The sequence below is a fragment of the Raphanus sativus genome, chromosome 6 (assembly GCF_000801105.2).
Source record: "Raphanus sativus cultivar WK10039 chromosome 6, ASM80110v3, whole genome shotgun sequence".
Taxonomy (NCBI): Eukaryota; Viridiplantae; Streptophyta; class Magnoliopsida; order Brassicales; family Brassicaceae; genus Raphanus; species Raphanus sativus.
In genome coordinates, this window is record NC_079516.1 from 9,007,833 (window position 1) to 9,022,030 (window position 14,198).

General features: G+C 33.5%; 1 protein-coding gene and 2 long non-coding RNA genes across 3 annotated transcripts; 2 read left to right on the forward strand and 1 right to left on the reverse strand.

The window, feature by feature from the left end:
* Window positions 1-4,945: 4,945 nt before the first annotated feature.
* Window positions 4,946-5,854, reverse strand: LOC130496210 (uncharacterized). The gene is made up of 2 exons (XR_008935321.1): window positions 5,489-5,854; window positions 4,946-5,394 (listed from the first exon to the last, which is right to left on the reverse strand). It is a non-coding gene; the product is annotated as an uncharacterized LOC130496210 (long non-coding RNA).
* Window positions 5,855-6,808: 954 nt separating this feature from the next.
* LOC130496141 (uncharacterized) lies at window positions 6,809-7,434 on the forward strand. The gene is made up of 3 exons (XR_008935193.1): window positions 6,809-6,948; window positions 7,032-7,074; window positions 7,305-7,434. It is a non-coding gene; the product is annotated as an uncharacterized LOC130496141 (long non-coding RNA).
* Window positions 7,435-9,649: 2,215 nt separating this feature from the next.
* On the forward strand, window positions 9,650-13,963 carry LOC108811900 (disease resistance-like protein DSC2). Its single transcript, XM_018584007.2, has 5 exons — window positions 9,650-10,234; window positions 10,336-11,443; window positions 11,565-11,840; window positions 11,939-13,346; window positions 13,431-13,963. Exons 1-5 carry the CDS (start codon window positions 9,753-9,755, stop codon window positions 13,517-13,519), a joined length of 3,363 nt encoding a protein of 1,120 aa, XP_018439509.1. The 5' UTR covers window positions 9,650-9,752; the 3' UTR covers window positions 13,520-13,963.
* Window positions 13,964-14,198: the final 235 nt, after the last annotated feature.

A 14,198-nucleotide genomic window follows, 5' to 3' on the forward strand; every position in this document is an offset into this window, starting at 1 on the left:
AACACATATATGAAAGAAAACTATTTAACCATATTTTAATAGAATAATGTTTTGTTTTAGAGAGAATGATAAAATAATTGGTAAAGTATATAGAAATAATTAATGTAAATGAAAAATTAGATATGCATGCATTGTGATTGGCCCTCAGCATGATTTCAGCATTTTCTTGTTTTTTTTTATTGCAGATCAAAGGGTTTAAATGTAAATCAGAAAAATTAAAAATGCAGAAGAAAAAGGGAAAATTAGGCATTTAATTCTTGACTTTTTGAAATCAGCAATTTAAATACTGAACTATTACTCGCACGATTTTATGCCCCAACTATTTGTTGACTTGACAAATCAAAAACTCAAAAAAATCAGCCGTTAACTCAATAACGTCTCCCGTTATTTTTTATTAATTCCGTTCTTTGTTGAAACACAAAAACACGAAATCTCCAAATAAAAACCCTAATCTAAGAGAGAAGGCGGTTCCGGCAAGAACAAAACAATTTCCGGCAATAAAATGGTGAAGACATTTACCGGAAGACGAGGAAGATTCAGAGATAAGTTTTTGATTCGAAGGGGAGAATCGAATCCCATAGTTCCTGATGTTTCCGCTGTTGCTAAAGAACCCGAAAATTCTGAAGTGCCTAGAGTTCCTGAAGTTTCAGCTGTTTGAAGGCAGAGTTTCTTGTTCTTCTCGAAGTTTTTCATCACGTCGCCGGAGAAATCTTATCTCGCCGGAAATCATCTCTATAGTCGGCGGAATCACGTTCTCCTGAAACTATTCCAAATTTGAGATTTTGATTTATGTCGTAAGTTAGGGGAATTAAAACTGACGACAAACATTTAAGGTTTAACTACTGACTTTCATAGTTCTTAATTAGCTAGATCAACAATTAGTTGAGGCATTAAATCACGCGAGCCATAGTTTAGGATTAAAGTTGCCGATTTCAAATACTTGGAGAATTAAATGTCCAATTTCCCGAAGAAATAGTTATGTAGGAAGGACTGCATTTAATTCATCAATTAAATGCATAACTAAAAAACTTAATAAGATAATGAAGTATTGCATTCGGTCTGTTAATGCGTTACTTTTTGTGCTATATGTAAAGAGGAGTAAAAGGGAGGGCTTTGAATGAGTGTCAAGGCAAATACATTAGTGATCAAAAAAAAAAAAAGGCAAATACATGAAAAATGTAGAAAAGATTAAGATGCATATTGCTCTGCAACTAATGTTTAATCAAGATAAAAATAGAGCACAAATAATCAACATACTAGGATATGATCCGCACCTTGTGCGGGACGAAACTACTCAAGAAAAATTAAAAAAAAATATTTATTTTATAATTAAAAATTATCAAAATATATAGTATGTCTAATAATATATAATGGTTAACATGATTAGTAAAATAATATACCTTAGGCTTCAAAGTATATGTTTTGGTCTTGTGGCAAAATGGTTGGTTTTGGTCCACTTATATTCCGAAAATTATCAAAAGAATATTCATTCCGTATACTTTATAGTACTCACGTAATCCCCTGAATGCGTAACCGAGAAGTTAACCATCAATTTTGAAAGCTTTCACAATCCGATAAGGATGATTGGTTATGCGGTACGATCCCCCTGAGTGCGTAACCGAGAAGTTAACCATCAGTTTTGAAAGACCTTGACTCAGAAAATGATCAAATTGGCTGACATGTTCCTTCTTAAAAGTAACATGGATCTTATTCCCCTTTTTTATCAGAAAAGGATCTTATCTCCTGATATAGCAAAACAACATTCTTTAGCAGTTGGTTTACATAATTAAACAATTTTAAACAGATAGAAAATAGTATAGATTTTCAGTATGTTTACCTTGGAATCGACCAAAATCATCTATAGTGTCTCTCCCACAGTCCCGAAATGTTGTTTCCAAAGATTTGAAAGGCTTCAAATCAGAAACAAAATCGAGACCAACCATTTTAATCTTATGTGGTTTGAGTAAAAAGTTTAAATGTAATCGTGTTCTAGGACTGAGAACAAAGTCCCATTTATATAGTAAAAGCAAACCTTGGTAAACAAATAATTGATATTAAAGAATAAGGAAGGTACTATATATCTCATCAATCCCGTTAGCAGTAATTACGTATATGATTGTGAATTTCCATTGTATATTTTGAAAATCACGTGTGATCACGATACCAAATATCAATGAGTGTACATGATGATAATCATAAATCTGTGATTCAAATTATTATCATAATTTTTAGTAAGGATATATAATAGAAAACAAAAATGAAATATTATGAACAAAAAAAAACATTGTTAATCAAATAAGCGTTAGATTACGATACTTATTAATGAGTGTACGCGATGATAATCATAAATCTGCGATTCAAATAATTATCACAATTTTCCGTAAGGATCTATAATAGTGAATAAAAAAATATTAGGAAACAAAAAATGAAAAAAAAAAATCAATCAAATGAGCTATAATCACGAATAAGGGATGTGCATTCTCTATACTTAATGTTAATTATAGAGTTATGTAATATCTGATTAAGTCATGCAATAAATAGTAAATATTGTGACAGCTTTATAGGTAGAAATGATTGCGTAATTGATGGATTTTTCTATTGTATGTATTTGAAAATCACTTGACATTAGGACAGTTAATAGCGATTGTCAATATATTATTTAATCTTTCTGTAGACCAATCATATTAGGAAACAAAATCATTCATGAAGTTTGGCAATGTCAAGATACATGTGTAGTAACGAATATTATTCAAATTAATTATTACATATTTAACTTTTAAGATAAAAAAATTATCATAATATTTAATTAGGTCAATACATGTTTTATGAAATACCTTGTTTCAGAAAAAAAATTATATGAACAAATATGATGTCTTTTTACAGTTTAGTATTGACATGGTTTAGATTGATAATATGTGGACCAAGAACGGGATATATATGTAGAGTAATCAGACCTCTATTTGTCATATAGAATATGATTTCCTAGAAAATTGTGATATGCGTTAGCCAAAGATAAATAGAACCATTAGATTAACGAAGAACAAATGATTGACATGTGGATTATTTAAGTGATTAATTACATTTGAAAATCAATCCACATAAAAATATGTAAACACATAAAAAATATCGATGTATAGATAAAGACCTCTTTGGTATTATATTGTATTCATTTTTACTGAAGAAGATAATGATATACATATTCAACCGTCGTACACTTAAGTTGATAATATGACTCCCTGATAAACTTTGGACCAAAAGTAGGTCTTAAGTTTATATAATAAATTGAAACCTATTTTGTTATAGAAAATATGATCTCTCATTAAAAAAATATAACACATTCGTAGTCTAGCTTCTCTTGAATTCCAAAATGTAAAAAGAAAAATCCAAATGAGAACTATAGATATCAAAATGGCTGTCCCTATGTTGTCGCTATAGGTGAAGATAAACAAAAAAAAATATTGAATATAGAGAAATCATAACATATAGATTGTATTGTATTTTCTTGTATTCAAAATAGTATAATACGTGTAATTGATATCGTGATAGACATATGTTGCGAATATTACTAAGTGATAATATACAGCCTTATTAAATGAATTTAGTTACGTTACTTAAATAAGATGATACAATAGAATATAATAGGTGAGAGTTGGACCAGTGGTATATCTCGTAAATAGTCTAGTCTTGCAAGGGTTTTCATAATAGAAGGCTGAGAATGAATGTCAAGACGACACATCACCATAATGGCATACCTGTAAATAATTTACCTTTTGAAGGTTCCTCTTCCAAATTGCTTCTTGATTAATAATAAGGGGATATATATATATATATACAATATTAACAGGAGAATATCCTCAAAGTATAGAGTGTCCACGTCACTTTAAAAAATCAGCCTATCAGGAGACTCTATTTTTCCATGTCATTTAAGCTTCAGTCGAACAATTTTGGTAATGGGCTATTAGTGTGTTTAGAAAAAAAATTTCACTAAGACCCATATCAAACCCATTTCTTTTCATCTTGCGTTTACCTAAGCAATGATCGTCTCTCCGACCCTTCCACTTCATCGTCATCGAGTCAGCTCCCCCGGTAATCACCGTTACCCAGAAACCTTCTTTAAATATGTGAAGTCTCATAATTCTTACTAATATCCTTCTTCCTGTATGTGAGTGTGACCTTTCGAAAACTCTCTGTCGTTTAGTTCATCATCAATGTTCTTTTCGTGTCGAAGACTCGGGCCATTCGCATCCCTCCCACTGCTTTCTTCGATTACGTATCCCCAGATGTGTGTATGAGTCTTTCTTATCTCAGATTTCAGCCATGATCTTGGAATTCATCAATTTGTGGTTCTCCTCTATTAGATAAACAACAACAAAAATTTGGCGAAACTGTTTTGTTCTGATAAAGAGTTTTGATATTTTCCTTAGGAAGGTGGAGAAACTGTGGCGAAAGAAGAAGAAGAAGAAGAAGAAGAAGGAGGAGCTAGATAAAAAGGAAGAGAGTGGAGAGGATGTTACTGATGGAGCTGAACATGGAAATGATGAAGATGTTGTGGAGCAAGAGGTTGACTTTTGGATGCCAGCAGATGGAGAAAGGTGGGACTTTGATGATGGTGGAGACCGGTGGGGATCAGATTCAGACTCGGAAGATGATCCGATAGGTTTGTACCACTACAAGAAAAATGGCTTTTACTAGCGGACGAAAAATGCTATCTATCGATACGACAGCGGTTTAAGAAACGCTGTATCATCGCCCGGGATAATAGGTCAAGCACTTCAGATAACGGTTTTTAGCACTGCTATCTTTTCTCCCGCTAGGATAGCGCTTTTCTATCTGCAATTAAATATTTTCTAATAGCGAATAATTTTCGTTATTATTTTTATTGTAAAAAATTAAAAAAAAATAAAAAAAACAAAAACATAAAAATAACTAAAAACTAGAAACATAATTAAAATTTAAATTCGTTTTTTTTTTATTAATGTATAAAAAAGAATATGATTTAAAAATTAAAAGTATATACCAAAACTAAACCAAAACCTAACCAAAACTAAACCAAAACTAAACCTAGTAAGAAAACCAGGCTTCCTAGGAGAAATGGTTTACACTAAACCAGATGGTTTACAAATTAGATCTAAACCTAATCTAAACCTAATAATGTTCTTTGCCGCCGCCTCCTCACGAACTTCTCCGTTCGTTGCCGCCGCAAGCCCCATGAGCACCGCCTCATCTCACGACCAACAGCTTTTCTGTCGTCTCCTCACCGCCCCATGACCACCAATCTGCTCGCGAACACCAGCTTCTCTGTTTCCTCATCGCCGCAAGCCCGTGACCACCACTCTGCTAACGACCACCGGATTCTCTGTTGCCTCCTAGCCGCAAACTAAATGACCACCACATCTGCTAACAAAGTCAGATTTAAGAAAGAGAGAGAGAGAGACAGAGACAGAGACAGAGAGAGACCGAGAGAGACAGAGAGACAGAGAGAGGTGACCATTGGTGGTGAGAGAGGACGGTGGCGAATGGGAGAGATGGCGGTGGTCCAGTATCTTCAGATCCGGGGTCGCTGGGCTTGGCTCCACCTTCGTGTGTGTGTGTGAGGAGAGATGAGGGAAGTTATACAGAGAGATGAGATGTTTGTGTTACGTGAATTGTTTGAGAAGTGAGGGATGAGAAGAATGAGATCTCAGATCCATGAGAAAAGAGACAGGATGATTTTAGACCTTAGGATCAAAAAAAAAAAAATCAATGGCTAAGAATGTGATCCTTGACAAAATAAAAATTAACCAATGAAAGAAAGGCTGAAGATAGATAAAAAATAAAATTTAATCTTTGGATTAGAACAAATCAATGGCCATAAAGAAAAGACAATAGAATTGTTTTTACATTTCTTTTTAATTCTTTTAGAAATTTTCGAAATTTATAAATTATATATTATAAGTTAACATTTGAAATATAAATTTTGATTAGAATTTTGTGATTATACACTTGTTTAAAAACTGCATGATAGGGTTTGTGTGATTAGATTGTATAAAAGGTTATGTTTATGATTTAAAGGTTTATAGTTTTGAGAGTATAAGTGTTAAGTTTTTATATAAAGATTTTGTGATTAAGAGTTAGATTTGAAATTTGTTAAATAAAAACTTAGATTTGAAGTTTATATTTAGTAAATGTATGGTTTTAATATATATGTTTGGTGTTAGAGTTTAGGGTATAGAGTTTGATTCAAGAATTAAGGTTTGTATATTTGGAAGTTATATATAAAAATTAAAAAGTACAAATTTTTAGTTTAAGTTTAATATTTGAAGTTATAGTATGAGTATATTATATTTGAAGTTTATATTTTGAGTTTAAGGTTTAAAAACTTGTTTAGGGTTTAAGGATTCAAAAGCTAAACATATCATTTTATTTTTTTTGCTATTAAAAATAAGCTATCATAACGTTTTTAGATATACAATTTTATCATAGCGTTTTAAAATACGCGAACGCTATCTAAACTTAACGGGTATGTCAACCATAGCAGAAAGGCAAAAAACGCTATTCTCGACTGCTATCAAAACCCTTTTTTCTTGTAGTGTATCTCTCGTGTAGGTTTGTCCAAACTGCCAATTAGAAGGTGCCACGTCATTGCTAACGACGGTGCGACCATCGCTGGTAATGACCTGGAACAAGAGGCTTTGGTCGTTGAGGTAAGAGTTGTTCTGCCAGTTTTGTCCCCACTTCCTAGACATAGCTCGCTACGAACCTGTCTTTGAGCCTCTTATCGAGACCCCGTGGACGTCTCCTTCTCTTCCTACGTTCGAGATCAGAACTAGGTTGAAGTATGATTGTATGAGTGTCCGTTTATCGTAAATCTTATCCCTCCTTTCTTCATACACGGTACTCTGCATTTATACACCATTGGAAACAACATAACTCAATAGTTTAGTTCAACACTTAAGAAATAGCTCGATGGTAATTAGTTACTTTGTATTGTTCATTGATGAACCTATATGAACCTATCTAGATGTTAACAAATTATCTATTTATTTGTGAAGTTGATGAAGATGGCGAAAATAGTGTGGATAAGACTCTTGAAAGGTACACCATGAACTTTCATCCGTTTTTTTTTGGTACTAGATAAAAAAAGGTTTTAGACATTTAAGTCATCTTTAAGTAAGACTGTAATAGTATCTAAGTTTTGTTTGAATCAGAAAAGTAGTTGATCTTTTAGTATAGATAACTAATAAACCGTGTTGAGGCAAAGTAGGTGTAGCAGAGGTAACTCAGTGGTTTGAAGAGTTTAATGACAATGCTTTGTCTTTTAACAGTAAAAAGAGGAAACCTGAAGAAGTCAGTTCCAGTAACCTTCCTTCGAAGAAGAGCAGAAGAATTTCTTCAGACAAAAAACTCAGGTGTCTGGAGATGACTCAAAGGCCTTGATGGATCTGAAGTCTGAAACAGATATTTGAGACCCGAAAGAAGAATTACGGAAGGAGACAAAGGAAAACGAAAACGATACTGAGCAAAGTGAAGAAACTTTGAAGAGGGTGAACTGTAAGTGATGGGAGAGGTTAAGGAGTAATTGAAAAAATGAAATATATGTTTATACTGTAAATAAAAGATATGAAAAGATTTCGTCCACATAAAGAGAAAATATAGGAATATCTATTGGATTTTTTTTTTAGAATTATTCAAATAATTCATATATCATATAAAATATAATTTAAGCAACTTTTGAATAGGTGTCCAAATAAAAAAATCACACATGAATTAAGTGATGACTTATGTTTTAATAGTATAAATTTCACTTTTGTAAATATAATAATATGTTGCGTAAAATGAATAAACATAGAAAATACTGCTAAAAAGAAATCCAGTTTTGAAAGACGGTTAAAAATTTAACATAAATTAAATAAAAAATAATTGTCAAATATATTTTTTATGCACATATTAATACGTTTAATAACTAAATGCATATACAATAAGATAAATATATAATAAGAAACAACAAATACGTACGACGGTTTAAACAATTGATTATTTACAACATGCAAACTATATATTATTGTATTTGAAATAGCTTTATAAATATTTAAATATATGATTAAAATTAAAAATGTATACTACTAATGATCTAAATAAATATATATACATGTAAAAATGAAAATAAAACCCGCACGATTGTGCGGATGGAGATCTAGTAACAATAAAAGCAATAATAACTGCATGGAGAAGAGAGTGTATGATAAAAAGGCTATCTTGCGAATACTCCAAAAGCTTGGAAAAAATGTTGGTCGGAGAGAGTGGGCCAATGCATGTCCAACTTTGCTATTCTTTTTAGATTTTTTCTTTCAATAAACACCACATAACATTTCATTTTATTCTTTCATAAATCATAAAATCCTTCTTGAAATTAGTTTTTTCGTTTTATATAAAAATTTATTAGGAATTTTTGTATTGTGTTTATAATGGCGACATATGACTTGAATATGTTATTCACATGTGTTTAGAATGGAGCACCAGGTTCATGTTACAATACATCAGTTCTTACGGTGGCGCAAGACAATAAGTACTATTTCGTTGACTCTGGTTATCTAAATAAACAAGGATTTTCGGCTCCCTATGAGTCTTCAAAAAGCGGGGTTGTTAGGCATCATATGTCACAATTGAAAGTGGTCATCTTCCGAGAAACTTTATTTAATCGATATTATGCATCTTTGTGTTTTGTTATTGAGAAGACATTTGGAGTTTGGAAGAAGAAATTGAGAATTCTTTGTGAATTCCCGAGATATTACATGTCCATAAAAAAGTGCTAACAGCAACAATCTAATCACATAATTTTATTATCCGGGATCTTGATTTGTTTCGAGATCTTCTCCGGATCCGCTCCAGAAGTAGTCGGATCCGAATTCAAATTGTAAAATTAAAGATCCGTCATAACCGAATCCGTATCCATATATCATAATTTTTAAGTCTGAATATATGGATCCAGATCCGTATTTATAGAATATATTAAAACTTTTTAATTTTGTTAGTACTTATATTTGATATATTAATATTTATTCATAATATTAATATTTTAAAAATAATTAATATTATTAATATAAATTCATTTTAACTATATAATAAATTCACAAATAATAGTATAGATATAAATAAATTATTCTATATAAGAATTATCTTATTTAAAAAAATAATAATTTGATCAATATAAATTATTTTTTAATTATATATACAAATTCACTAATGGTGGTATCGATATTAGCCACTCTAACTTTTAACGTAAGAGCTCCGTTGTGAAAAATCAGTTTGCAAATAATAATATAGATTTTTAAAATAAGATAATTCTTCTATATTGTATAAAAATAAATTTATATTAATAATATTAATTATTTTTAAAATAATATATTTCTTATTTATTGTGTTGTTATCATAAAATAATTAATTATATTATAAAGGTTAAAAAATTAAGATATAGAACACTTTATATATCTATTTATTTATACTATTATTTGAGAAGTGAATTTGCTTATATTATAAAAGTTAAATTTTTTTAAAGACAATATCATAGCCAAACTTATACACTATAATTTTGTAATATTATATTCTTTTTTTAGCTCCCACTACACTGAATACAAATAATTTGATATATATAAAAAAGACTGCTTCATATCCACTTGAAAGAAGTCAAGACCTACCTCTCTCTCTATTTACGCGTCTTCTACATTTCTTTGTGATCTGAAAGCTTAGTGATCCTCTTCTTCCTGCTGTTAACGATGATGATGGCTTCTTCTTCTTCATCATCTATGGCTTGCTGTTGGTTGTATCACGTCTTCCTGAGCTTCCGTGGAGAAGACGTGCGCAAAGGCTTTCTTAGTCACGTTCTTAAAGAGTTCAAAAGCAAGGGAATCAATGTTTTCATTGATAACGAGATCAATCGAGGGAAATCTGTTGGTCCAGAGCTTGTTAAAGCGATCAGACAATCAAGGGTTGCCGTTGTATTGCTCTCCCGTAACTACGCTTCTTCAAGCTGGTGTATGGATGAATTAGTGGAAATCATGAAGTGTAGGGAAGACGTTGGCCAAACAGTGATGACCATTTTCTATCAAGTGGATCCATCTGATGTTAGGAAGCAGACCGGAGATTTCGGAAAAGCCTTTGATGGAACCTGTGTGGGAAAAACAGAAAAGGTAAAGCAAGCATGGAGGCAAGCTTTGTATGATGTCGCTGGTATAGCTGGCTACCACTCTAGCAACTGGTTTGTTCACTTTTTTTTTTTTTACTTCCACTTGGATATTATATTATAGTACAGGATGATGACTGTTTTTAATGAATATCCTCTGTTGTTGTTTTTGTTAGTGGGAATGAAGCTGATTTGATCAACAAAGTTGCATCAGATGTCATGGCTGTGTTGGGTTTTACACCATCAAAAGACTTTGATGAATTTGTTGGCATAGGAGCTCATATCAGAGAGATACAATCGAAGTTGATCCTACAATCAGAACAAGTTAAGGTGATTGGGATTTTTGGTCCTGGCGGGATTGGGAAGACGACCATTGCCAGAGTTCTATACAACCAACTGTCTCATGCTTTCCCATTCAGCACGTTTTTGGAGGATATCAGAGGAAGTTATGAGAAGCCATCTGGTAACGACTATAGGTTGAAGTTGAGGTTTCAGAAAAACATGTTGTGTCAAATATTCAACAAAGGGGACATTGAGGTTCATCACTTAAGAGGAGCTCAAGAATTGCTGAGTGACAAAAAAGTGTTTGTTGTTCTTGATGAAGTGGATAATTGGTGGCAACTAGAGGAAATGGCAAAGCATCGTGGATGGGTTGGTCCAGGAAGTATTATTATCATTACAACCGAAGATCGAAAACTTCTCAAGGCATTCGGACTCGGGATAGATCATATCTATAAGATGAAATATCCAACTAATGAAGAGTCTCTGCAGATCTTCTGCCAATATGCTTTCGGCCAAAATTCTCCAGATGATGGTTTTGAAAGTCTTGCTTGGGAAGTTACTTGGCTTGCTGGTAATCTTCCTCTAGGCCTGAGAGTTATGGGATCGTATCTACGAGGAATGTCCAGGGACGAGTGGATACAGGCACTACCATGGCTCAGGTCTACCCTTGATAGAGAAATTGAATCAACTCTAAGATTTAGCTACGACGCCTTGGGAGAAAATGAAAAAACTCTTTTTCTGCATTTAGCATTTTTCGGTACTGGTTTTAAGGTTGATAGCTTCAAAAGGTGTTTTGCAAACAGTAGTCTGGAAATCAACCATGGGCTTGAAATTTTAGCTCAAAAATCTCTTATATCTATAGAAGACAGAGACGTAAAAATGCATAGATTACTGGAACAAATGGGTAGAGAAATTGTCAAGAAACAGTCTATGGAGAATCCATCAAAACCACATTTCTTGATGGATACCAAGGAGATTCGTGATGCGCTTAATGAAGATACTGTAAGTTTTTTCATTACATTTTACATCTGCAGTCTTTTATTTCCTTTGTTTTCTAAAGCTGAGATTTTGTTTCCTTTGTTTTTTAAGCTGAGATTTTGTTGTTTTGAATAATTTATTCTAGGGTAATGAAAATGTTCTAGGCATACGATTGCGTACGAGCGATGAAATCCAAATAAATAAAAGCGCTTTCCAAGGGATGAATAATCTCCAGTTTCTATATTTTGGCTCTGATACCATACGCACACCCGAGGGCCTCGACTGTCTTCCCGACAAACTCATATTCCTACGTTGGTACGGCTGTTCATTGAGAGTTTGGCCTTCTAAATTCTGTGGCAAGTTTCTTGTTGAACTAATCATGCGACGTAGCAACTTCGAGATGCTTTGGGAAGGAGTCAAAGTAAATATATTCAGCTTCGTTTTTTTTTTTGGTATAGTATTGCTGGATTAATTATTTCTCTAAAACTCATATTTTTTCTTTGTTTTTTTTTTGTATAGCATATCCCATGCCTCAAGGTGATGGATTTGAGTCACTCTTGGTATCTGAAAAAGATTCCAGATCTCTCAAAATCAACAAGTCTCGAGGAATTACATCTCTCTCACTGCAGAAGCTTGTTAGAGCTCACAAGCTCTATTGGCAATGCCACTAAACTTTATCGATTAGATATTAAAGGGTGTGCAAACATCAAAGACTTCCCAAATGTAGCTGACAGCATCCTCGAGTTGGAGTTGTGCGCTACAGCCATAACGGAGGTTCCCCCATGGATCGAGAACCTATTTCGTCTGCGTGAACTAATTATGTGTGGATGCGAGAAGCTGAAAACTATATCGTCAAACATTTCTAAGTTGGAGAATCTTGAGTTTCTTGCTCTGAGTAACAAAGGTTACTGTCTTCATGATCATTATGTAGATGATGAAAATATATATAAGTGTTATGACTTATTTGAAGCAATAGTCGAGTGGGGGCCTGACTTTAAGCGCAGTTGGATATTAAGATCAGACCTGGACATTAACTACATCTTGCCGATATGTCTACCCGAGAAGGCTTTTACATCTCCTATATCATTACGTTTCCGCAGCTTTGATGGTATCAAGACTATTCCAGATTGCATCAGACGTCTCTCTGGACTAATTAAGCTTGACGTCAATAAATGCAAAAAGCTCGTAGCACTTCCACCACTTCCAGATTCCCTTGAATCTTTAGATGCACAAGGTTGTGAATTTTTGAAGAGAATAGACTCCTCCTCTTTTCAAAATCCAAACATTTGCCTAAACTTTGCTAAGTGCTTTAACCTAAAACAAAAAGCAAGAAGGCTAATCCAGACATCAGCTTGCAAATATACGGTCTTACCGGGTAGTAAAGTGCCTGCACACTTCACTCACCGAGCCAGTTCAGGTTCCTTAACGATCAATTTGACTCCAAGACCTTTTACTTCATCCTTCAGATTCAAAGCTTGTATCTTGCTGTCAAAGGTATATGATCAACCTGGGGATACCAATGATGATGATGAAAAAGAGGGTGAGAATTCATTGACGAGCATGTCTTATTCCGTGTGGGGTAAACAGAATGGCCGCACGGTCGGAAGTGGATCAAACCAGCTCCTTATCCCCGCTCTATATGGAAATAAAGAGCATATGTATATATTTGAAGATTCTTTTTCTCTAAACAAGGATTTCCCCGAAGCCGAAGAAACCACTTTCAGCGAGCTTAGTTTTGTGTTCATAGTCGATGATGAAACCTGCAAGGTCGAAGGCTGCGGTGTACGACTTTTAGAGGAAAATCATGAAAGTGCAGGTGGTGAGGATGAAGAAAAGGATGACGATGATGATGATGATAGTGGTGAGGATGAAGAAAAGGATGACGATGGTGGTGAGGGAGATGAAGGTGGTGATGATGACAATCATGGTGAGGGAGATGAAGATGGTGATGGTGATAATAATAGTAAAGTTGAGGAGAATGTTAATGACTCTGTTTTGTTTTTTGATGCAGGAAACACAGAAGCAAACAAAGAAACTGAGAAGAAGAATCTAGACGTGATGACACGTCTGAGTAGTTGGTTAAGGTACTTGAAGAAATGAAAACGGCTGCAGAGACGGTGGAGATAAGAGTTAAGGTCACTGAGGTGACTTCGAAAGTCGTAGAGGCGATTGGTTATGTAACTGTGATATTACCAACAGTGAAACCGGTTTTAGAGTCTTCTTTTTTGTCTATAATTCTAGCGTTGCCATCTTCAAACCAAGCTGAGATACTGACTGAGTAGTTAAGCAATAATAGTAAAGTTGAGGTCTGGTGTTACAGATCAAAAGTGGCCAAGAGAAGATTGGGTTTGCTAGGGGTAGAGGATGATGGGAAAGACATGTCTTAAAACTCTTTTGTTGAGCTCTGAATCTAGCAAAAGAGTAATATTCTGTGTTTTTTGTTTTGTTTTGTATGACTCTTTTAACTTGTTCTTGTGTGTTCTCTGCCAAATTTATTATAGGCAGGTTGCACAAATCTATAATTACTGTTGACAGATGTTAAAAGTACTCTTCAATTGTGCAAAAGAGACATTTCCACCTTAGAAATGGACAGGCTACAAATTTGCAGAACGCCAATCGATCACCGATATTTCCACCTCAGTTGCCATTTGTGATCTTCGCAACCATCATGCATGGAAACATTCATGCATGGAAACATACATATAAGAATACATATACCAAAGATACAATTGCATGCCATGAAAACAAGATCACACTTAAGTTACAAATAAAAAACAAT